This window comes from Mustelus asterias, chromosome 9 (assembly GCF_964213995.1).
Source record: "Mustelus asterias chromosome 9, sMusAst1.hap1.1, whole genome shotgun sequence".
NCBI lineage: Eukaryota > Metazoa > Chordata > Chondrichthyes > Carcharhiniformes > Triakidae > Mustelus > Mustelus asterias.
In genome coordinates this window covers 16989668-17015099 of record NC_135809.1, presented here as the reverse complement: position 1 = coordinate 17015099, position 25432 = coordinate 16989668, and the positions used below count along the sequence as shown (strand labels likewise).

Sequence of the window (25432 nt, the reverse complement as noted above, 5' to 3'; positions counted from 1 at the left end):
CTAGGAGTACTTCATTTTCTGCAGTGCTTCTGCTCGAACAGCCAGACTCTTCCCACAAATGGTCAAAAGCACGATCAGGACACCCACCAGAAGAGTAAGGAGAGGCCAGAGTACACAGTGCAAAAGAACATTTTCATCATGGGCACGCTTCAAAAGCACATCATCGGGTCTAGAAAAAGTCCAAACAGGGCCTTAGTGAGCAATACCCTCCCTGAATAAAGAGTATACAATTTAACACTTCAACAATTTAACCATCAGGCAAGCAAACTGCTGCATTTTTTTTGAAGTTTTAACATTTATTTATTAGTGTTATAAGTAGGCCTACATTAACAATGAAGTTACGGTGAAAATCCCCCATTCACCACACTCCGGCGCATGTTCAGGTACACTGAGGGGGAATTTAACATGGCTTATGCACTTAGCCAGCACGTCTTTCAGATTGTGGGAGGAAACCAGAGAACTTGGAGGAAACCCACGCAGACATGGGGGGAACATGCAAATTCCGCACAGACCCAAGTCGGGAATCGAACCTGGGTCCTTGGCGCTGTGAGGCAGCAATGTTAACCACTGTGCAGCTTGATAACATTAAAGTCAAATAATAATGCGTGGGGAGGTCCCAAGTTCAATTATTCATGGCAACATATCCCTTTTAAATGTCTAGCCAAAGAGTTTTCTTTGAAACTCTCAGTAATTTAGTCTCAGTTACTCATCTCCTGATCAGGGCTGCCATCTTTGCAAAGTTTCTAGGAATTGAAACAAATCAAGGGATCACTTTATACAACGTCAGTTTTATATTCTGCAGCGCAGCTAAAGGACATAAATGTCCCAAGCTACTCACAGAAGCATTATAAAACAAGGTATGACACTGAGTCACATCAGGAGATATTAGGTCAGATGACCAAAAGCTTGCTCAAAGAGGTAGCTTTTAAGGACATCTTAAAGGAGGAAAACAGGATGGCGAGGCATGGGGGGCACAGGTGGGGATTTCCAGAGCTGGACGCCTAGGCAACTGAAAGCACAGCCATCAATAGTTGCCCAATTGTAATTGGATGGGAGGGATGTAGATATCTGAGGTAGTGGGGCAAGGCCACGGAGGGATTTTAAAATAAGTGACCATCCTCAAAAACTGAAGGTGTATTTCTAATTGTCGCACCACCCTCTCTGGTGGGTTCATCATAAGCGCCTCCTTAAGTTCAAGAGATATTTCCTATGCACCACCATAAGACAATATTTCTCCCTTGTAGCCTTAATCTTTTATACATAAAGAGCAATTGTACCCATTCACTGTTCTCTCTAGATCCATTTCCCCACCGAGAGGTGGCGGATGGAGTTTAATGCGGAGAAGTGTGAGGTAATTCACTTTGGTAGGAATAACAGATGTGTTGAGTATAGGGCTAACGGGAGGACTTTGAATAGTGTGGAGGAGCAGAGGGATCTAGGTGTATGTGTGCATAGATCCCTGAAAGTTGGGAATCAAGTAGATAAGGTTGTTAAGAAGGCATATGGTGTCTTGGCGTTTATTGGTAGGGGGATTGAATTTAGGAGTCGTAGCGTTATGTTGCAACTGTACACAACTCTGGTGCGGCCGCACTTGGAGTACTGTGTGCAGTTCTGGTCCCCACATTACAGGAAGGATGTGGAGGCTTTGGAGAGGGTGCAGAGGAGGTTTACCAGGATGTTGCCTGGTATGGAGGGGAGATCCTATGAGGAGAGGCTGAGGGATTTGGGATTGTTTTCGCTGGAAAGGCGGCGGCTAAGAGGGGATCTTATTGAAACATATAAGATGATTAGAGGTTTAGATAGGGTGGATAGTGATAGCCTTTTTCCTCTGATGGAGAAATCCAGCACGAGGGGGCATGGCTTTAAATTGAGGGGGGGTAGTTATAGAACCGATGTCAGGGGTAGGTTCTTTACCCAGAGGGTGGTGAGGGATTGGAATGCCCTGCCAGCATCAGTAGTAAATGCGCCTAGTTTGGGGGCGTTTAAGAGATCCGTAGATAGGTTCATGGACGAAAAGAAATTGGTTTAGGTTGGAGGGTCACAGTTTTTTTTTTAACTGGTCGGTGCAACATCGTGGGCCGAAGGGCCTGTTCTGCGCTGTAATGTTCTATGTTCTATGTTCTTGTCCACTTGATTTGAACTGAAATTGAAAAGCAATGTGAACGCTAGTTTAATTAGCCATATCAGCAGATTAATTAATTATAATAAAATTATTAGGGTGGTCTCATCCTTCCTTTAACATGGCCTTTAAAGCCTACTTTTTTGACCAATCTTTTGGTCATTTGCCCTAATGTGATTTTGATAACGTCCTGTGAGGTGCTTTGGGATTTTTTTGCTACGTTAAAGGTGCAATGTATATGCAAGTTTTTGTAAGGTAGATTTCCATGTTTACCACAAGGGCATTAAGCATCAGCTGGGTTAAGCTTAGACAGGAACATCTGGCAGTGACGGTACGGTGGCACAATGGTTAGCACTGCTGCCTCACAGCACCAAGGACCCATGTTCAATTCCGGCCTTGGGTCATGTCTGTGGGGAGTTCACACATTCTCCCTGTGTCTGCATGGGTTTCCTCCGCAGTCCAAAGATGTGCGGGTTAGGTTGACTGGCCATGTTAAATTGACCCTAGTGTCAGGGAGATTGGCAGGGTGAATATGTGGCTTTACGAGAATAGGGGCTGGGTGGGATTGTGGTCGGTGCAAACTCAGTGGGCTGAATGGCCTCCTTCTGCACTGTAGGGATTCTATGGCAAATCAGACAACCTGCTCAAAGCCAAGTGATTTTTCTTGCACTAATTTGAATGCAAGAAACCTTGGGTGGGTTCAGTTACTGGCGAGCTAACTGCATCACAAAATTTTCCTTTGTGCTTTATCCAGACAAGGCTCAACACTTGAAGCAGTAAAGACAAAAATCTACTCCACAGCATTTGTAACGTTCAAGTCAAACACAGAAGTCACATACAACTAACATCCTATTAATAAATCTGTCATTCAGCATTAAATACAACGTGCTTTAATCATAAAACTTTATTTCTGTATCGCACTCAGTGAATCTTCTCAGTCTTACCTTCGCTGTCGATTAATGTAGCATATAAAAGTCTGGGAGCCTATTTCTTCCTTCCAGTAATCATGCCAACTCATAACGTTTTCTGAGTTTTTCTGATTGTCTCTCTCACAAGGAGGAATATAGGAACACTGTATAAAATGAGAAATGCATCATTATGTTGGGCTTTCACCAAGAATCACATGAAGAAAGTTCTAAATAAAACATTAGCAGTAAATTCGACTCGTTTGCTACAGTATTCTTTGTTGGCCTGACTCAAACACTTAAGTGTAGTCCTGTCACCCAGACACATCTCCTGCATCTTTACCCCACATGCATGACCCAAACTGTGGAATCAATAGGAATATAGGATGCAAAGTTTAATATGTAGCAAGCACCTCTAAAGACAATAGACCAAGTCTACCTTGGTGTCCTGTGTTAGAATCCAGTAGGTTTGGAAAAAGGAAAGGAAGCATCAACAGATAACTCACAGAGAGGGGTCTCCTTAACTTTTGGTTTTCAGTCTGGACGAAGAATGTGCACCCACGTCATTTCTTTTTAAGAGCAGTCTATGGACTGCAGAATTTGGCAGTCATAAGAAAGAGGAGGTGTGGGATTGTCCCTTTAAGGGCAACACAGAAAGGGTCATCTGGACTCGAAACATCAGCTCTTTTCTCTCCTTACAGATGCTGCCAGACCTGCTGAGATTTTCCAGTATTTTCCCTTTTGGTAACAGAGGGAGAGTCCCCTAGCTTGGGGGATCAATTGGGATGAGAGTGGGTAATGACCCTAGAGGGTGGAGTCCTCTCTTAGGCCGAAGACATCCCGGGACTGGGACAGTGATGTGGGCTGCTGGCTTCTGTACAGTAAACAGTTTGTGTGTTTCTAATGAAGTCTGTAAAAGTGTATTGTTACAGGAGGAGGAGGAGGCCATTCAGCTCACTGAGCCTAATCTTCCATTCAATAAGATCATGGCTGATCTGATCGTGGACTTGAGCCATTTGCTTGTCTGACTTATCATAATCCGCAATTCCCTTGACAATCACAAGTCTGTTCAACTTGGCCTTGAATAAATTTATTGACCCAGCCACCGCTGACATCTGAGGCAGAGAGTTCCAAAGACTGGTGAGCCTCAGAGAGAAGAAATTCCTCCTCATCGCCATCTTAAATGTAAGATCCCTTCTCTTTTGACTTCCCCAAATTCCAGATTCACCCATGAGGAAACATCCGTTCATTATCTACCCTGGCAAGCCCCATCAGAATCTTTCAATAAGATCACCTCTCAGCACAAGAGCCTGCACACTGAATTTATAGCAACTTGAACGGCCAATCACATTTATGGATCAGGCAGATCATTCAGACCAGCTTAATTCATTCATCCAGAAAAATCATTATTAGATTTTCCCCTTTATCACTATCTGGAAGTTCTTCCATTTGTCGATCAATTTTATAATGATTAATAGTCCTATTTTTTTATTTTACTAGTTTGAACCCATGTCCTCTCGTCTTGTTGCCGTAAGTTACTTCAAAGTAATAGTCCAAATTCCATTCCCTTAACTGAAATAAATCTGAAAGCTCCCTTCTCAGATATTGTCCCTTCAAGCCAAGAAGCCCAGATTTTCCCAGCTTTTCCTCATATCCCTACCCCTTTGAACCAGGGATTTGCGTCCTGACTCTTTATGCTGCTGCCATTGCCGGTCCAGCTCTCTGGTTCAGAAGCCCCATTACATAGGCTGATGGTAACCATATCACCACATGCAGCAACTGAACAGCCCACCTGCACCACGCAACTTCAGTGATGTAACCAACTCTTAGATTTCATCTCTCGACCGATCACATGGATTTGCAAGGTTTCTAGATCAGTCCATTGCCCCTCCCAAAGGTAAGGGACACAATACCACTTGCAGCTATAGATTCAAAGCAAGAATTTAAAACTTCACTGTAACACAGGTAAATCCTTTGTATATCAAATGTTGGCAGTTCTTAACATTGCTTTTGACCTTGTTTCATTGTGATTAACAGAGGCTGCCAGGGAAAGCACTGTCTGAGAACTAGCAATAAATATTTGTACTTTCTTCAGATGTGCCTCTTCTAAATGTTTTCGACAGCAGCTGAAACAAATGTGCGTGCTAAAATTGGATAACAGCGGTGACATGTGCAAAAATTGCCTTTTTTAATTTTTATTTATTAGTGTCACAAGTAGGCTTACATTAATACTGCAATGAAGTTACTGTGAAAATCCCCTAGTCGCCACACTCTGGCACTTGTTTGCGTACATTGAGGGAGAATTTAGCACGGCCAATGACCTAACCAGCACGTCTTTCGGACTGTGGGAGGAAACCGGAGCACCCAGAGGAGACCCTGGAGAACGTGCAAAACCCACACAGACAGTGACCCAAGCCGGGAATCGAACCCGGGTCCCCAGCGCTGCACTCAACCAAAGCAAGGGAATGAATTTGCGATTCATATCTCTCCCCATGGCCTTTTCCTCCAAGTGGATCATCCCTGTTCCCTCCGGCTTTATTACTGGAGCTGTGTCCATTTTTATTGGGGCTATGGTGATACTACTAACCTGGGGTTGGTGTGTGTTTGTTCATGACGAAATGCAATGAATGACCTGATACTTGACATTAAGACCAGAGAATGTAACTGTCGATCTCTGCCGAGTTTAATCTTGTCTGGGACAAAAAGGAGAGAGATTCAAAAAGTCAAATATACTATTTGGTTGCAATCTTGTCAGACAACCAGTAGGGTGAACATCGAGTGCAAACATGTTCGGTTGACTAACGTAGTTACCACACTTGGCTGCAATCAGAGGGTGACAGTTAGGCGAGACTGGTTTGTGTTGGATGCCCTGGAGGGGGAATCAGCAACTTATGGCTCCAGGGTCACATGTGACTCTGAACAATTTTCCAATTGGATTACATTAACATGAAAAAGCATCAAAAAAAGAGTAAGAGCATTGCTTTATTGTGGAGATAAAAAGCTAAATCATCAAATTGTACTTAACAACTTCAAGTCATTACTTGAACAAAAAAGGCCCATCACTCTCTAAACAAACCCTCTTTTGAGTGGTATAGCTTCACCATGCTTGTAGATAATGGCTTTGGTTCAAGGATAAATTTTATGGTTGTGACCTATATTACTAGAGATAATTAATTGTTCTAAATGCGTATTAGAATTTTTTTTATAAATCGCAAGGATCAATAGCTACAAAAATGTCTATTTTATGCATCTTAAGTTCAAGTTTGCATTAAGGGCTATTTTACTGTCAAAACACCAAGTTAAAAATGTGATAATTCAAAGATAATTTATTTTAAATTCACAGGAATTCAATATGCGTTTTCCTTACCAAGTATGCAAATTATGCATTTTTGAGCACTTAACGATTTGGCAAGTGTTTGGTTTCGGTATGCCAAATTTTCATCTTGTGGTTCCCAATAGAATTTATTTTAGACAACTTTGTCTAAAAAAGATTGCGGACTCCTGCCCTTGAAAGGGTCAACAACTTCTGGATTCTTTTCAATCCTTCATGCTGTCATTGACTGCTTTATTCGAGTCTTCTCCGGTAATATTGTGCATTTGTTTTGAAGTAATTGTTTTGCCTTCATAAAATGGCGTTATGAAATTGGAAGAGCCATAATTACTGTTAAAAAGGTAATGATCTGGAAGATCAAAAAGTATTTTTATGGATTTGTTAGCAAGAAGCTTCAAATTAATCATTTAGATACAATTGTAGTGACAATTTTGAAGGGTAATCACTTTTTGAATACTGTCTAATTTTAACAGTATGCTATATATCACTGTCATTTTAATAGGTTCTAGTGTTTTAAAAACTTGTTCTTTCATAGGACCTGGGCATTGCTGGCAAGGTCTGCATTTTGTGCCCCTCCCTAATTGCCCTCAAGAAGGTGGTAGTGAACCACTGCAATTTACACGGTATAGGTGCACCCATACTGATATTAGGTGGACCCACACTGACATTGGGAAGGGAGTTCAATGATTCTGATTAAGTGATAGTTTAGGAACAGCAATACAATTCCCAGTCGGGGGTGGTGGGGAAGAGGAAGTGTGGGGCTTGGAGGAGAACTTACAGACGATGATGTCTCCTTGCATCCGCTGCCCTTGCCCTTTCAGGTGGCAGAGGTTGCAGGTTTGGAAGTTGCTGCAGTGCCTCTGGTAAATAGTAGACACTGCTGCCGCTGTGCGTCATTGGTGGAAGGAGTGAATGTTGAACGTGGTGGATTATGTGCCAGTCAAAATGAGCTGGTTCACGCTGGTGTCAAGCTTCTTGGGTGTCGTTGGAGCTGCTCTCACTCAGGCAAGTGGAGAGTATTCCATCGCACTTCTGAATTGTGCCTTATAGAGATGGTGGACAGACTTTGAGGAGTCAGATGGGAAGTTACTCAATGCAGAATTCACAGGCTCTGACTTGCTCTTGTAACCACAGTAGATATATGGCTAGCCCAGTTCACTTCTGGTCAGTCGTAACCCCCAGGATGTTGTTGGGGGAACTCAGTGATGGTCATGCCATTGAATATCAAAGGGCAGTGATTAGATTCTCTCTTGCTGGAGGTGGTCATTGCCTGGCACTTATATGACACAAGTGTCACTTGTCACCCCAAGCCTGGATACTGTCCAGGTCCTGCTGCATTTGGACATGGTCTGCTTCAGTATCTGAGTCATTGTGAATGGTGGGTGCCTTCAGCTGTTTCTTGGTATCACATGTTGGGAATTGAATAGCCTGAAGACTGCCATCTGTGACGCTGGGGATCTCAGCAGGAGGCAGAGATGGATATCCCACTTGGTACTTCTGGCTGAAGATTATTACATATGCTTCAGCCTGGTTTTTTTCACTAACGTGCTGGGCTCCCTCATCATTGAGGATGGGGATATTTGTGTAGCCCCCTCCTCCAGTGAGTGGTTTCATTGTCCACCACCATTCACAATTAGATGTGGCAGGATTTCAGAGCTCAAATCTGATCCAGTAGGTGTGGAATTGTTTAGTTCTGGCTATTCCATGACGCTTTCTCAGTCTGGCATGCAAGTGTTGTAACTTCAGATGGTTGGCAACTCCTTTTAATGCATGTCTGGTGCTGCTCATGCTCTGTCCTGGTCTCTTCTTTGAACCAGGGTTGATTCCTTGGCTTGGTAGCAATGGTGGAGTGGGGGATATGCCAGGCCATGAGGTTACAGATTGTAGCCGAGTACAATCCTGCCGTAAATGACCCCCCAATGCTTCACAGTTGCCCAGTCTTGGAATTTCTCAATCTGTACAAAACCTATCCCATTTAGCACAGCATTAGTGCCATACAACCACAAGAAGGAAGGTACCCTCAATATGAAGGCAGTCTTTGTCTCCACAAGGATGGTGTAGGTTTACTCCTACAAAGCTATCATGGATAGATGCATTGGTGACAGATAGATTGGTAAGGACAAGATGGGGCAGGTTTTTCCCTCTTGTTGGCTTCTTCACCATATTTTTGTGGACAGGACATATCTGGGCAGTTCTCCACATTGCTGAGTAGATGCCAGTGTTGTACTGGAACAGCTTGGCTAAGGGCACAATTAATTCTGGAGCACATCTCCAGTACTATTGCCAGGATGTTGTCACAGCCCATAACTTTGAAATATCCTGTGCTTTCAGCTGATTGGAAGCGGTAAAAAAAAAAATTGGCTTCATTACGATGGTTCGTTATTTCTTTTGTGGAATATCTTGAAAAATATCACTACCATAATGCTTCTGTGAATGGAAACCAACCCTTTGAACTGGATGCAATTGTAACTGCAGTTCTTCCTGAAGCATTTGTGGGGATTTTCAAGAAATGTAGGTCATTACTACAGTAATGCTGTAGTTTCTGAAAATGCTACAAAAATTCACAACTGCATCTTTTGTATGTAAAATACGCTGCTCACTAATCAAATGAAAAGCTTCAAATGCTATCAGTTTCACTCCATCAGGAAAGATTACTGTGATTTACCAAGATAATGAAACCCATAGAATCCTACAGCGCAGAAGTAGACCGTTCGGCCCATCGAGTCTGGACCGACCACAATCTCACCCAGACCCTATCCCTGTAACCCCACATATTTACCCTAGCTAGTTCCCCTGACACTAAGGGTCAATTTAGCATGGCCAATCCACCTAACCCGCACATCTTTGGACTGTAGGAGGAAATTGGAGCACCCGGAGGAAACCCACGCAGACACGGGGAAAACGTGCAGACTCCGCACAGTGACCCGAGGCCGGGAATCAAACCCAGGTCGCTGGCGCTGTGAGGCAGCAGCGCTAACCACTGTGCCACCCATCACTCTCTGTAAGCAACGTGGGTTTCTCAAGCTATATCGGCCTCCAAAAATGTACCATATCTGAAATTTATGTTTAAGTGTTTAGGAAAATTTAACAAGTTTACACTGTAGTTTTAAGCAAGTGTGAGATCAGCCGCCAGATTTGTAACATGGCCTGATAACATGCCCAACTCCACTGGACTACTGGTGATCAGATCCGATTGTCAGGTGCCAAGGAGAATTCATCTCCATTTAACTTGGCTGCAAAGTGTCAAACTTTTCACCCATCACCTCGACACAATTAGTAACTGCTTATTTCAGAGCTCATCAGCAAAAACCATGACAGTCAGTCCAACCAAAAGCATGCTTTTAGCATAAACCCCTGGCTCTCTGCAATGATAGATAGAGGCTGGAGGAAAACGTCTAAAACAGAAATACGCATTCCAGGGAGCTCCAACTTTTGCTGACTGCAGCGTCCCACTGACTGATTGAAAAACTGCTGATTTCAGAATATAATTGATGATAACATTAAGGGAATTGAACGAACATGACTGAAAAGGAAAGAGAGTGTTTGATTTGCAAAAGGGAAAGGGATATTAGCGTCGGGGCGTGGGGGGTTACATCCAACCATAAGACCATAAGACATAGGAGCAGAATTAGGCCACTCAGCCCATCGAGTCTGCTCTGCCATTCAATCATGGCTGATATTTTTCTCATCCCCATTCTCTTGCCTTTTCCCCATATCTCCTGATCCCCTTATTAATCAAGAACCCATCTATCTCTGTCTTAAAGACACTCAACCCTAGCATTAATCATGCAAGATCAAGAGCAACATATGTTAAGAACCAAGCAAACAAATTGCCCCAAACTCGCTGAACATACATAGAACATAGAACATAGAAAAACTACAGCACAAACAGGCCCTTCGGCCCACAAGTTGCGCCGGTCATGTCCCCACCTACCTAGGCCTATATATAGGCTTTCCTATAACCCTCAATCCTATTAAGTCCCATGTACTCATCCAGAAGTCTCTTAAAAGACCCTTTCGAGTTTGCCTCCACCACCATTGACGGCAGCCGATTCCACTCACCCACCACCCTCTGAGTGAAAAACTTACCCCTGACATCTCCTCTGTACCTACTCCCCAGCACCTTAAACCTGTGTCCTCTCTTGGCAGCCATTTCAGCCCTGGGAAAAAGCCTCTGAGAATCCACCCGATCTATACCTCTCAACATCTTGTACACCTCTATCAGGTCACCTCTCATCCTTCGTCTCTCCAAGGAGAAAAGACCGAGCTCCCTCAACCTATCCTCATAAGGCATGCCACCCAATCCAGGCAACATCCTTGTAAATCTTCTCTGCACCCTTTCAATAATTTCTACATCCTTCCTGTAATGAGGAGACCAGAACTGAGCACAGTACTCTAAGTGGGGTCTGACGAGGGTCTTATAAAGCTGCATCATTATCTCCCGACTCCTAAACTCAATCCCTCGATTGATGAAGGCCGACACACCATACGCCTTCTTAACCACCTCCTCTACCTGCGACCCCAAGGTCCTTCTGATCCTCTACACTGCTAAGAGTCTTAGCCTTGATATTATACTCCTTCATCCCATTTGACCTGCCAAAATGTACCACTACACATTTATCCGGGTTGAAGTCCATCTGCCACTTCTCCACCCAGTCTTGCATCCTATCTATGTCACGCTGCAGCTTCTAACATCCCTCCAAACTATCCACAACACCACCAACCTTCGTGTCGTCGGCAAACTTACCAAACTCTATCTATCCCTCCACTTCCTCATCCAGGTCATTTATGAAAATGACAAACAGCAAGGGTCCCAGAACAGATCCCTGGGGCACTCCACTGGTGACCGACCTCTATTCAGAAAAAGACCCATCTACAACCACTCTCTGCCTTCTGCAGGCAAGCCAGTTCTGGATCCACAAGGCAACAGCCCCTTGGATCCCATGCCCTCTCACTTTCTCGAGAAGTCTTGCATGAGGGACCTTATCGAACGCCTTGCTGAAGTCCATGTAAACCACATCTACCGCTTTTCCTTCGTCAACGTGTTTAGTCACATTTTCAAAGAACTCTACCAGGCTCGTAAGGCACGATTTGCCTTTGACAAAGCTGTGCTGACTACTTTTGAGCATACTAAACTTCTCTAAATGTTCATAAATCCTGTCCCTCAGGATCTTCTCCATCAACTTACCAACCACTGAGGTTAGACTCACCGGTCGGTAATTTCCTGGGCTATCCCTATTCCCTTTCTTGAATATAGGAACCACATCCGCAATCCTCCAATCCTCCGGAACCTCTCCCGTCTCCATCGATGACACAAAGATCATTGCCAGAGGCTCTGCAATCCCTTCCCTCGCCTCCCACAGTAACCTGGGGTACGTCCCATCCGGTCCCGGCGACTTATCTACCTTGATGCTATTCAAAATTTCCAACACATCCTCTTAATGTCGACAAACTCAATCAATCTGCACTGGCATAGATTTTATATTTCCCACAACCAGTCCAACCTTGATAACTCACTCAATGCTTGGCCCAGTAATTATGAGTATATACGTGCCAGGGACATCTCATCCCTTTAGGCTTCTGGCTGAGAACATCTAAACTATCAAAGAACAAAGAACAAAGAACAGTACAGCACAGGAAACAGGCCCTTCGGCCCTCCAAGCCTGTGCCGCTCCTTGGTCCAACTAGACCAATCGTTTGTATCCCTCCATTCCCAGGCTGCTCATGTGACTATCCAGGTAAGTCTTAAACGATGTCAGCGTGCCTGCCTCCACCACCCTACTTGGCAGCGCATTCCAGGCCCCCACCACCCTCTGTGTAAAAAACGTCCCTCTGATGTCTGAGTTATACTTCGCCCCTCTCAGCTTGAGCCCGTGACCCCTCGTGATCGTCACCTCCGACCTGGGAAAAAGCCTCCCACCGTTCACCCTATCTATACCCTTCATAATCTTGTATACCTCTATTAGATCTCCCCTCATTCTCCGTCTTTCCAAGGAGAACAACCCCAGTCTACCCAATCTCTCCTCATAGCTAAGACCCTCCATACCAGGCAACATCCTGGTAAACCTTCTCTGCACTCTCTCCAATGCCTCCACGTCCTTCTGGTAGTGCGGCGACCAGAACTGGACGCAGTACTCCAAATGCGGCCTAACCAGCGTTCTATACAGCTGCATCATCAGACTCCAGCTTTTATACTCTATACCCCGTCCTATAAAGGCAAGCATACCATATGCCTTCTTCACCACCTTCTCCACCTGTGTTGCCACCTTCAAGGATTTGTGGACTTGCACACCTAGGTCCCTCTGTGTTTCTATACTCCTGATGACTCTGCCATTTATTGTATAACTCCTCCCTCCATTATTTCTTCCAAAATGCATCACTTCGCATTTATCCGGATTAAATTCCATCTGCCACCTCTCCGCCCAATTTTCCAGCCTATCTATATCCTGCTGTATTGCCCGACAATGCTCTTCGCTATCCGCAATTCCAGCCATCTTTGTGTCATCCGCAAACTTGCTGATTACACCAGTTACACCTTCTTCCAAATCATTTATATATATCACAAATAGCAGAGGTCCCAGTACAGAGCCCTGCGGAACACCACTGGTCACAGACCTGCAGCCGGAAAAAGACCCTTCGACCACTACCCTCTGTCTCCTATGGCCAAGCCAGTTCTCCACCCATCGAGCCACTTCTCCTTGTATCCCATGAGCCTTAACCTTCTTAACCAACCTGCCATGTGGGACTTTGTCAAATGCCTTACTGAAATCCATATAGACGACATCCACGGCCCTTCCTTCATCAACCGTTTTTGTCACTTCCTCAAAAAACTCCACCAAATTTGTAAGGCACGACCTCCCTCTTACAAAACCATGCTGTCTGTCACTAATTTGGACTGCGTGTTATGCTTTCAGCCATTAACTGGAAGTTTGAATTTCTCTTTTGAAAAGTTGTTGGTCTCTATGGGGATCGAAACACCCCCCGCACAGCTGCCAAATTTTACAAACCAGGACAAAATGTCATCAACGAGCACAATTTTCTTTAATCACAAAATAAATAATGATGAGCATATCATTCAGCAGAGAAATTTTTAACGTGCCCCTTCGCAGAATAATTTACACAGGCAACAAGACATCACAAAGTACTTCACTACTCACCACTTCTGGGTGAAGAGATTTCTCCTCATCTCTGTCATAAATGGTTCACCCCGTATCCTCAGACTATGACCTCTGGTTCCCCGTCATCAGGACCATCCTTCCCGTCTAGTCCTGTTAGAATTTTATAGGTTTCTATGAGATTCCCCCTTATTTTTCTAAACCCAGGTGAACATAATCCTAACTGCTTCAATCTCTCCTCATATGTCAATCCCACATCATAGGAATTGGTCTGGTGAACATTCACTGCAGTCCCTTCATAGCAAGAACTTCCTTTCTCAGATCAGGAGATCAAATCTGCACACAATATTCCAAGTGTGGTCTCATCAAGGCCCTGTATAATTGCAGCAAGACATCCCTGCTCCTGTACTCGAATCCTTTCACTATGAAGGCCAACATACCATTTGCCTTCTTCAATGCCTGCTGCACCTGCATGCTTATCTTCAGCGACTGGTGTACAAGGGCACCCAAGTTTTATTGCACTGTCCCCTCTCTCAAGCTACAGCTGGATAATAATCTGCCTTCCTGTTTTGCTGCCAAAATGGATAATCTCACATTTATCCACATTATACTGCATCTGCCATGCATTTGCCCACTCACTCAGCCTGTCCAAATCACACTGAAGCATCTCTTCATCCTCCTCACAGCTCGCCCTCCCACCCAGCGTTGTGTCATAAAAGAGTTGAAGCTAATGGAAGAGAGGGTTTGTAGATTTGGACAGCCATTTGAAAACTGATGCAGCGGGGAATAGGGAGCGATAATGGTTTTTTAAAAAAGGCAAATGACAAGAGAGGAATGGGTCTTAAGAACAGGAGAAAAACAGGAATGGTGCAGCTTTAGGTGAACTGCATCTTGTGAGGGATTGAACCCAGGACTCTGGCAAGGAGAGAGCGTCGGAATAACAAAAACACAAAGTAAGGGTTTCAGCAATATTGGGGGATGAGGGGTGAGGTAGGACCCCTAGCTGAGGGTTGGGAAATATAATATGAAGGGGATAATCAGGCAGCACACACCTCTGTGCTCACTCTGAATGAGGTGTAAGGAGTAGGACAATACTGAGTACATTGGCAGAGGCTGAGCAGAATGGGTCTTGCTGATGCTGAATTAAAGAAAATTCTCATCAGCTACACAGGACAACACAGATGATCAAGGAGTGTGGCTGAGGACTCAAGAAGTGGTTCAACCATGAAAGGCGACTCCCATTTCCACAGATAAAGTCATCATTCAGAAAAAGGTGAAAAAGAGACCAAGAGTGGAACTCTGGGTCCGACATGATTTGGACAAAGGAAATGCAACCATGAGAGGAGAGGTAGAAGTGAATCATGCTGGACTGGTGGCACAGAGTTAGATGGTAGAAAAAGATGGAACCACCAAGGGGGATGAGCAATAATGCACAATGACTGCCATGTCATATGATCAGAGCAGTCTTATCGCCATGGTTAAGAAGGTTATCTGAAAGCCAAGATGGGACATGTAAGCACAGGGTAAGGTAGTGGCACAGAGTAACATAGTGACAAAAGCAGAGTGTTAATTTTCACATCTACACCCAGCTCTACCTCACCACCACTGACTCCTCCACTTTACTAAATTATCAGACAGACATCCAATACTGGATGAGTAGAAATTTCCTCCAATTAGATACTGGGAAGACTATAGCCATTGCTTCCAGTCTCCACTCCAAATCCCATTCTTCAGTTCCGACTCCATTGAGCCAATCGATTTGCAATCTTGGTGTCACATTTGACCCTGTAACGAGCTTCCAAGCTCATTCATACTGAGACCTCCTCTTCAACCTCCATAACATCTCCCGACTTCGACCCTGTCTCAACTAATCTATTGCCAAAACCCTCAGTCAGACCTTCATTACTTCTGGATTTGATTATCCCAATGCATTTCTGTCTGGTCTGATAACTCAGGTCAATCCAAAAATCTGCTGCTGGTATATTAACTCATAGCAAGTCTTGATTCTCTCTCACGCCTGTGCTCGCTGACCTACTGGCTCCCAGTCAAGCAACATTTTGGTATTAAAATGAAAACTCTCATCCTCGTTTTTAAATCCTTCCTGAGCAAGGATATTTTGACTGAAAGAAAATCTGGTTAACGTGAAACGCAGTTTTTAAGTCTCTGAAATCAAGTGGTGAAAGCCATTTCACACAGCAAAGCAATGAAGCAAGCTGTTTTCCAATCAATTTTCGTTAAGGCCCACCTTATACAAGTGCTGGCAGTTTATTGCATGCAAGTCTCAATAATAAACATTAAGCCTGAGGTCTGTCTACACTTCCTGCTGCCTCGGAAAAGCAGCCAGCATAATCAAGGACCCATGCACCCTGGACATACTTTCACCTTCTTTCATCGGGAGAAAGATACAAAAGTCTGAGATCACATACCAACTGGCTCAAGAACAGCTTCTTCCCTGCTGATGTCAAACTTTTGAATAGATCTACCTCGCACTAAGTTGATCTTTCTCTACACCCTACATTCTGCACTTTCTCCTTTCCTTCCCTACGTACGGTATGCTTTTCCTATTTAGCAGGCAAGAAACAATACTTTTCACTGTATACTAATACATGTGACAATAATAAATCAAATCAAATTGAAGGACTCTCTCCATTCTGGAATGGTGGCATCTGTTAATGTGTGGTACGTTAAGTTATCCCAAAAAAGTCAAATCTTGAATTAAGAGAAAAATCCTGATATTATAGAATGCTTCACCATTCATCCAAGGTTAGCAGGTAGAGATGGATACCTCAGCCTTGAAATTAGTTGGTGCGGTGCCAGTTTTATAGATCGATCACTAAAGCATGAAATATGATGGATAGCATGTAAGCCCATCATATTGGTAAAAGCAAAAAGAGGTGTTTCCAAGACCACTGCATACATCAGGCCTTTTTGCATGTCCAAATAAAGGGCCCTAGCCCCGGCTTGAACCTTGCCTTGTAAAATTAGTCTCTGATGAAAATCAGCTGGTCCAGGGCTGACTGCATTCTAGAAAATCTGAACTATCGCAGTCTTCTAAAGGACCATAAGAGGCTGCCACCAAGAAACTAAGTTTGTTAATCACTCCTGCTCCATTACTTGGCTCCACATTGTCTCTTCCTTCTCCTAGCCATTTCCCCAATTATGTACCATCTTTGGCTGCATGCCTAAATAACACTTCACTTCAATGTATCCTTAAGTAACTCCATAATGAAAGATTTAAATAAAGGGAGAATAATCTTCACTCAATCTCTGCCTCATTGAAGAGCTTTATTGAAGAGCCAACTAGCACTTTAACAGAAAACTACCCTGGAGGAAGATGATCCAGAGTAAACGCCATTAATAGCAATTTATCTGCTCTTGCCTAATTATTACTGAGTTACCTCCTCTGTTTTACTTTCAAAGTTATTGGTATCGTATACTCGGGCCTTTTACATCCACTTACATTTCTCCAAGTGTACCTTTTGTTTTCTGCTGAAGTTAATTTAACCAGTGAGTTAATTAACACTTCACCCACCCTTTGAATATTCAAAGACATCTTATCCTAAATGAATTAGAGACTGACAGGCTGGCATTAGGGCTTCCCCAGCAAGAACAGGAGCTAGAGGTTTAGAACAGTTGATTACAATCTCAAACAGCTAACAAGAAGATTCAGCACATTTGACCATCTTGTTTTGGCATTGCTTCTGTGCTAAATGAAATGTTCCCATTCTAAAGAGAACACAGAAAGGGAAAAAAGGGTCCGAAAGGAAGAAAAAAGGAGGGTTGAAAAAAAAGGTCGGCAAAGCAGCCAGCATAATTAAGGATCCCACGCACCCTGGCCATTCTCTCTTCCACTTCCTTCCGTCGAGAAAAAGATACAAAAGTCTGAGGTCACATACCAACTGACTTAAGAACAGCTTCTTTCCTGCTGCCATCAGACTTTTGAATGGATCTACCTTGCATTAAGTTGATCTTTCTCTAAACCCTAACTATGACTGTAACACTACATTCTGCACTCTCTCCTTTCCTTCTCTATGAATGGTATACTTTGTCTGTACAACGCACAAAAAACAATACTTTTCACTGTATACTAATACGTGACAATAATAAATCAAATCAAATCAAAATCAAATCAAGGTGAGAAGAGGGTAGAGATGGGATGAGTATGTACAAGAAGAAGTGACAATGAAATGAGGCTGGGCTGCAAAACCCGCAGTTCAAATTGGGCTGCGTCACAATATTTTTACTTAACCAAATCAATTTTCACAGATTAAGTATTTCCTCTTCCAAAAAAAAGCCTGCAGGGCTGATGAAGCCTCTTAACTGGATTTCAGACATTTCATAACAAATATCCATTGGCATCCTCCACTGCTAATCAAACTTTCCATGTACCAGTAAAAAAATCAAACAGGAACGGTCTTGAGTCATAGGATAAAGTTAAAGTTTAACGTTTATTTATGAGTCACAAGCAGGCTTAACACTGCAATGAAGTAACTGTGAAAATCCCCTAGTCGCCACACTCCGGCACCTGTTCGGGTACACCGAGGGAGAATTTAGCATGGCCAATGCACCTAACCAGCACATCTTTGGACAGTGGGAGGAAACCAGAGCACCTGGAGGAAACCCATGCAGACATGGGGAGAATGTGTAAACACCACACAGACAGTCACCCAAGCTGGGAATCGAACCCAGGTCCCTGGTGCTGTGAAGCAGTAGTGCTGACCACTGTGCCATTTTCTCTGATCGTAGTGATGTTGATAGTACGTTTGTGGGGTTGTCAGGGGAGATAATTGTTCATTTAATCAGTCTGAATTAAAATCAAGTTAGTCTTCTACTAACAAATATGATTGCTTGGGCAGTTTTTCTTTTGCTACATGCTGATTATGTTAGGAGCGAATCTATCACCAGGACAATGTGACAGAACAAGAAATTTATTTAGCATAACCAGACAGGGAAAATAAAAATCATAAATTTGCTTCTCCAGACCTGAAGAAATTCAATATTGGGTGAGGCGAATATAAATATTGCAAATTTTAATTAAACCTGTAACTTAGAATTTTCATTTTTTTAAAACTGTAAAGCTACACAAACATTACAAAAAATACCGGCTTAAAATATAGTGGATGGGATTCTCTGACCACGCTCACCCCAAAACCAGAGAATCCCACCCGAGGTGAATGGACATTTGTATAGTCCGCTCCCCAGCCCGCTATAATTCCCATGGCAGACGGGACAGGAGAATTCCCCCCAGTATCTTTAGTTTTTATACACATTATCACATTTCAAATCTTCCAAAGTGCTTCACACACAACTGGGGTGCCTGCAGTTACACAAATATGGAATCATAGAATCAGACAGTGCAGAAGAGGCCCTTCGACTCAGAGTCTGCACCCTGTGAGAAACACCTGATCTCCCACCTCATAGCTTTGAATGGGCCAAGCGCTCATCCAGATACTTTTTAAAGGATGTGTGGCAACCCACCTCTACCACCCTCCCAGGCAGCACATTCCAGACCATCACCACCCTCTGGGTAAAAAACGAGTTTCCTCTCATCCTCCCTAAACCACTTGCCCTTCACCTTGAGATTATGTCCCCTCGTGACTGACCCTTCAACTAAGGGGAATAGGTGCTCCTTATCCATTCTGTCCATGCCCCTCAGTCTTGTACACCTTGATCAGGTCACCCCTCAGTCTTCTCTACTCCAGCCTTATCTAACAATATCTTCCATCCCAGACAGCATCCTGGTGAATCTCATCTGCACCCCTCCAGTGCAAACGCATCCTTTCAACAATCTGAACTGCACACAGTACTCTAGCTGTGGCCTCACTAAAGTTCTATACAACTCCAACATGACTTCCCTGCTTTTGTAATCTATGCCTCGATTGGTAAGGGCAAGTGTCCCACATGCCTTTTTCACCACTCTACTAACTTGCCCTTCTGTCTTCAGAGATATGTGGACAAACACACCAAGGTCCTAGTGTCATGCCATTCATTGAATACTTCCTTGTCAATTTACTCCTTCCAAAATGCATCACCTCACTTTTCACGATTAAATTCCATCTGTCACATATCTTCCCATTTAACCATCCCGTCTATAATTGATTTAGTAACTGTAAGACTGTACAAACAACAATTGGATGTCTGATTAGTTAGCTTATGGTGACAATGGTCAGGAGAACACTCTTCTTTGGACAGTAACTTTGGGCATTAACATCCAAATGAACAATAGGAACTAGCAGAGCAGACCTTGGATTAATGCTTCATAAGTAGGACAATACATATAGCAATGTAGCATTCCTTCAATATACCACCAAATGTGCTCAGGTACCGGGAATCTCGATAGATGCCATTTTTAATGGCTGTTCTATGAATCTGGTCAATCTCAACCTCTCTCCTGCTGTCAGATTCATTTTCCGATGTGAGAACTGTAGGATTTCTATGATTCTTTTCTCTGAATGTTGAATACTCTCACCCATTCAGGATAACAGAAACTTGCAACACCATACTGTCGTTTGGAGGCAGACCCAAACTGCTCATCTTATCTTTCATTGATGGATGCAACATTTCCTCTAATGTTTCAAAAGACATGCATGCAGGAGTACAGTTCTATTAACATTGTCCACCTTCCGATATTTCACTGAAATGCCTATACTTCATGATGTGAACTTACAGAGCAAGTGTCAGCAGGATATTTGATCTCAATGGTATCTCAATAAACTCCAATCTTGTCCTTATCTGGAACCCCCATTACGTAAAACCATCCAGTGTACTGTATATTGAATAGGAGCAAGAACACTGGCAATTCGGTCTCTTCAAAGCACACAAGGAAGGCTAATTATAAGGGTACAATTATTTCAGTATTCTTGTCTGTGCCATTTTATTTCACATTTGTGCAGATTCTCTCTCAACTGAACAATAGGGCTCAGGCAAGGTCAGCTTTCATGTGACGGGTCATAACTTTTATTTAATTGCAACTAGATATTTTTATGGACAACACATGTTCTGTTTATGCATGTCTGGACATTCTGCACTGTCCCCAAAATGAAAAGTCACCATCGAATGGATTCAAACTAAATGTGCATCGATACTAATGAAACTTTTGTAGGTTACTTTTTGGTGCAACAAGCAGCATTTCAAAGAACACAATACAGGACAATCGTACAAGTCTTTGAATACCACCATTTGGGTACAGAAATGACACAAAAGGTAACTGATTGCACAGAATCAATAGGTTTGCCTCCAATTTATTAAATGAATGGCCCTATGGCACTTTTTAGCATGTTGTGATTAAGTTCACAAAAAAACCCACAGAGTTGATGATTAACTTATTTTAATGAAGTGGCTTTGTGCTTAAGGAATATTGGATCATTGCACGGAATTCATGCATCAAATATCCCCATCAATAAAATGCACTCTGGAGTCCATGATTAGATTTCTCAGAGGGCTGACCTACGTAACCCAAACTGGACACAGATTTTAAAAGGTGCAACATTCCTTCTGAAAGGTTCACTGCTCAATAAAACCAGGAGCCATCTTTAGGCCGCAGTATACATTGTTGCATTTGCTGTTAATCAGACAAGACCTAAACTCTACTGAAAAAACAACTTGCATTGATATTGTGCCTGTCAGGACACCACACACCCGTGCGCCACCCGCCCCGCAAACTCCATTACAAATCAATAAAGTACTACTGTAAAGTAGGCAGCCACATTTTAACCAGATAATTCTGTTTTAGTGATATTGGTTGATTGATAAAGCTATCAGAACATCAGGGGAGATCACTCTTCTTTGTATATTGCTGTTGAATCTTTTATTCCCACCTGAGGGGGGGGGGGGGGGGGGGGGGGCTTGGTTTAAACCTCATCCAGAAAAGAGCAACTCCAACAGTGCAGCACTTCCTCAGTACTGTTGCACATTGAGTGTTAATTGAGATGTCAAATCTCTCTCCAGTGGGATTTGACTCGGGAGGTCAGAGTATTGCCAGCAAGGCACCACTGACATGATGGGACACTTGTGTAGCATAACAGTTGCAGTTAATAAATTACAGATTCTACATGTATAAATTCCCAAATAAGATTTAGATTTGATGTCTGGAATTAAAGTTAAAGTACACTTTATAATGTGGTTACAAATGAGAAACTGTGCCCTTTGCTATCTAAGAAAGTATAACTTAAAGACAAAGTTACAGTACAATTTATAACGTGGTTACAAATGAGAAACTGTGCCCTTATCTATATAACAAAATATAATTTGAAGACAAAATTACAGTACAATTTATAATGTGGTTAAAGATGTGCCCATTGCTATATAAGAAAATGTAACTTAAAGACAACTCCAAGAACAATGTATACAATGTGGTTAAATATACTGCTCTTAAATGTCTTCAGGTCTATTTCAAACCCTCTTTAATCTATGTCACAGCTCACTTTACCTTGGGGTTTAGAATGAGTTGCTGTTCGTCATAATGGAGCAGCGCTTTGCTGTAAGTTTGGGAATTATTGACAAAGATCTGGAGACAGGGATAGAGAGACGTCCCTTTGCAATCTGCCCCACACGTGAAAGTGCACTCAGACATCTCCCCGATCTGCCGCAACGACACCACGGTGCAGTTCGCAGCCTTGCACTGCATGTTGTTCAGCGTGGGGTTTAACCAGCAGAATCCCAGGATGAAGAGGGAGACGATTCCGGAGACGATGAGGAAGAACCCGAGTCTAATGCTTTTATCCTCGGCTTCGGAATACTCATAAGTGACCCTGGTCTTCGCCATGAGCTCAGGGTCCGAGGGATTGAGAAAGGAGCGTCTTAATACATCCGACTGTTATAGTGCAGGCTTCCCCCCCCCCGCCCCCCCCCCAACGAGTACCTTGGAAAACTTCCTGACAGGTACACACTTCAGCCCCGATAATCAAGTATTGAACAACTTATTCGCTCCCGCAGAGGAAAGAGCCACATTTTCCTCTTCCTTGTGTAAACTGCAGCTTCTGCGTGCGGCTTGCCTTCCCGGGGATCCGAAGCGGTTGAAAGGCTGCCTCTACATCTGGATTAGGTAAGCTTCTTAGATAGAAATAGCACACGGCAGCTCCAAAGTGACTGCTGTTTACCACCTGCTCGGGTAAGTACCATGGCTGAAGCCGTCACTCTCTCTCCCAGATTGGGTGCCAGGCGGTAGGAGTGTCTCCATAGTAATTATTCCCCCTCCCTCCAGAGGCAGATGGCATTTATGGATTGGCCTTGCTTTGACAAGAGAAACACCATTATAAAGCCCCCATCACTCCCCCGGGGGAGCTCCGGCTTGTGAGAGAGTCCCAGGAACATGATGTTTAATCCTGGAAATGGAATAGGTACTAAGATCGTCGCACTGTCCGTTACAAGCTGCCAAAGCACTCGTTAAACTGTAAAATAAATTTAACTCGCATAGAATTGAATTCTAAAAGCCAAGTTAAGAGTTTGAGTACATCATTGTTAATGTAAAATGATATATTGAGTAGATTAAAAATACATATTTTTGTCCATGTGGACAGTTTTGTTGGTGTTAATGTAAATGATATATTGAGCAGATTAAAATACATACTTTTGTCCATGTGGATAGTATTGTTGGTGTTAATGTAAATGATGAGTGGATTAAAATGCATATTTTTTGAATGTGGATGCTACAGTTGGTGTCAAAGGCTTGTTAAGCAGAAGACCCTCAAAATAACTCTTCCTGAACAAGGAGTGAGTCATTCCGGGGGCTAAAACTAAAGGTATTTACCTCCTCCATGTAGAATTTTCCACCACATTTCCCTGATTCCATCTCCCTCACTACAATAACTAATCGGATCTCCCTCCCCCCAGGACGTGTGGATCATCTTATGCCAGGTAAAAGCTCACTGTCCAAGTCTAATAAATGAACAGCCAGCATCACCCCAACTCTCTCCCCGTGTAGAAATCAGACCCTAATTCTAGAGTTATTCACCGTCACAGACAAATCCACCACCCACAGTGGTCTCGCCACTTCCATCCAGGTTACCGGGGGGACACAAAACGGCGTAAAAAAAAAGGTCCCGGAATTTTAAGCGCCAGTAAATTGCGCCCACAAGTCACTTTCTGCTGCAGGAATTAGTTTAATTCCAGTCAATTGATCCACGCTTCTGATACACCACCGTGTTAGCTTGATAAAGTTGGCAGGACAAAGCATAATCGCTCAGAGTGATTTCAATAAATTACCCTGTTTGGTTTCGATGATTGAATTGTGTAAGCGTTTGCAAAGCAGAGAAAATGAGCTTACCTCATGATTTCCAGTTTCACTCGGAAAGGGGAAATGCTTTTTCTTGGTCTCTTCCAAGACCCCCACTTGCCCGGTTTACAAGCACAGATTCAAGTGTGCTGACTTTTAGATCTGTTTCATGCTGATGGATGAAACTGGCACATTCTCTCTGTAGCGCCAAGCCAAAATAAAACTCAGAAATTCACTCAGCGCCACTACGCAGACTGGTGTCTATCCCTCCCGGGAACAGACAATCCTGCAGGCCACTAACTGCACAGTCTACCCAGTTGTATGTATTGACCATGGTGCTGCCTACTCCAGTGAGTGAGCAGCGTTGCTTTGAAGAGATGCGGAAGGGAAACAAATCTCTCTCAAGTGCAGGAAAGGGGCAGTGGCCATTCGGCCCCTCGAGACTGTCCCACTAGTCAATATGACTGATCTGAGCCTCCTGCTTCCCATAATCATTGACTAAAGTTATTATTTTTAAAAAATTCTATTCAGCCTTTCTTAATATATTCAATGACCCATCCACCACAGCTCCCTACCTTGGAGAATTCCAAAAATTTATCGCCAAAGAAATTCCTCGTCTCTTGTCTTAAGTGGGCAACTCTTTATTCTGAAACTGTGCCCCCCCCCCCCCCCCCGAGTTTGAGACTCCCCCACCAGGAGAGACCCTCAGCGTCTACCTTGTTAAACCCCCTCAGAATCTTATGTTTCAATTAGATCACCTCTGGTTCTAAATTCCAGTGAGCATCGGCAGGGCCGCACAGTGGTTAGCACTCAAAACGCCAAGGAGATGGGTTCGGTTCCTGGCTTGGGTCACTGTCTGTGCGGAGACTACACATTCTCCCCGTGTCTGTGTGGGTTTTCTCCGGTTTCCTTTCAGTCCATAAGATGTGCTGGTTGGGTGCATTGGCTATGCTAAATTCTCCCTCAGTGTACCCGAACAGACACCGGACTGTGGCGACTAGGGGATTTTCACAGTAACTTCGTTATGTAATGACATTTTAGGGGTAGTAAATTTAAAAGAGTTGAGGAGAAACTCCTTCTCCCAAAGGGTTGTGAATCTGTGGTATTCCCTACCCCAAAGTGCGGTGGGACAGTGAGTACATTTATGGAGTAGTGAGACAGATTTTTAATTGGTAATGGGTTGAAGGTTATGGGGAGAAGGCAGGAAAATGGGGATGAGGAGCATATCAGCCATGATCGAATGGCAGAGCGGACTCAATGGACCAAATGGCCTAATTCTGCTCCTATATTTTATGAACGTATGTAAGGTGCTACTAATAAATAAACTTTTATATCTGAACCTCTTCCAGGAAAACTAACAATGCACCCTTTAAATCAGAAGAAAACTTTTTGAAACAGAAACCATGTCTTTTAAGTTGTTCATTCAGAACCTGAAGAGTTAACCTCCCGTGTCCTATTTTTTAGTTGAAATGGCAGCAGTTCAGAGAATCCAAATCCTTACCAGAACCACAGGTTTATTACACTGTGACACCGCCAGGATTGTGTACAATTTGAATAATTGACAGATTTTCCTCTGCTCTACATAACCAGCAAATGATAAGCTTCCTGTGGGTGTACAAGTTAAAACGCACAGCTACACTTTAAATTTGACAAGAAACCTGACAACATTGTATGTCGACATTCAAAAGAAATAAACTCATGATCAATGGATGCCACGAGTTAATATCCCAGTCAGAATGCAACACAGCA

The 25432-nt window shown here is 43.4% G+C and overlaps 1 protein-coding gene across 1 annotated transcript; it reads right to left on the bottom strand.

The window, feature by feature from the left end:
* Positions 1-22234, bottom strand: LOC144499080 (calcium-activated potassium channel subunit beta-4-like). The gene is made up of 3 exons (XM_078221143.1): positions 21899-22234; positions 3064-3191; positions 1-169 (listed from the first exon to the last, which is right to left on the bottom strand). The coding sequence occupies exons 1-3, from the start codon at positions 22232-22234 to the stop codon at positions 1-3; spliced, it is 633 nt and encodes a 210-aa protein (XP_078077269.1).
* Between the last annotated feature and the right edge of the window lie 3198 nt (positions 22235-25432).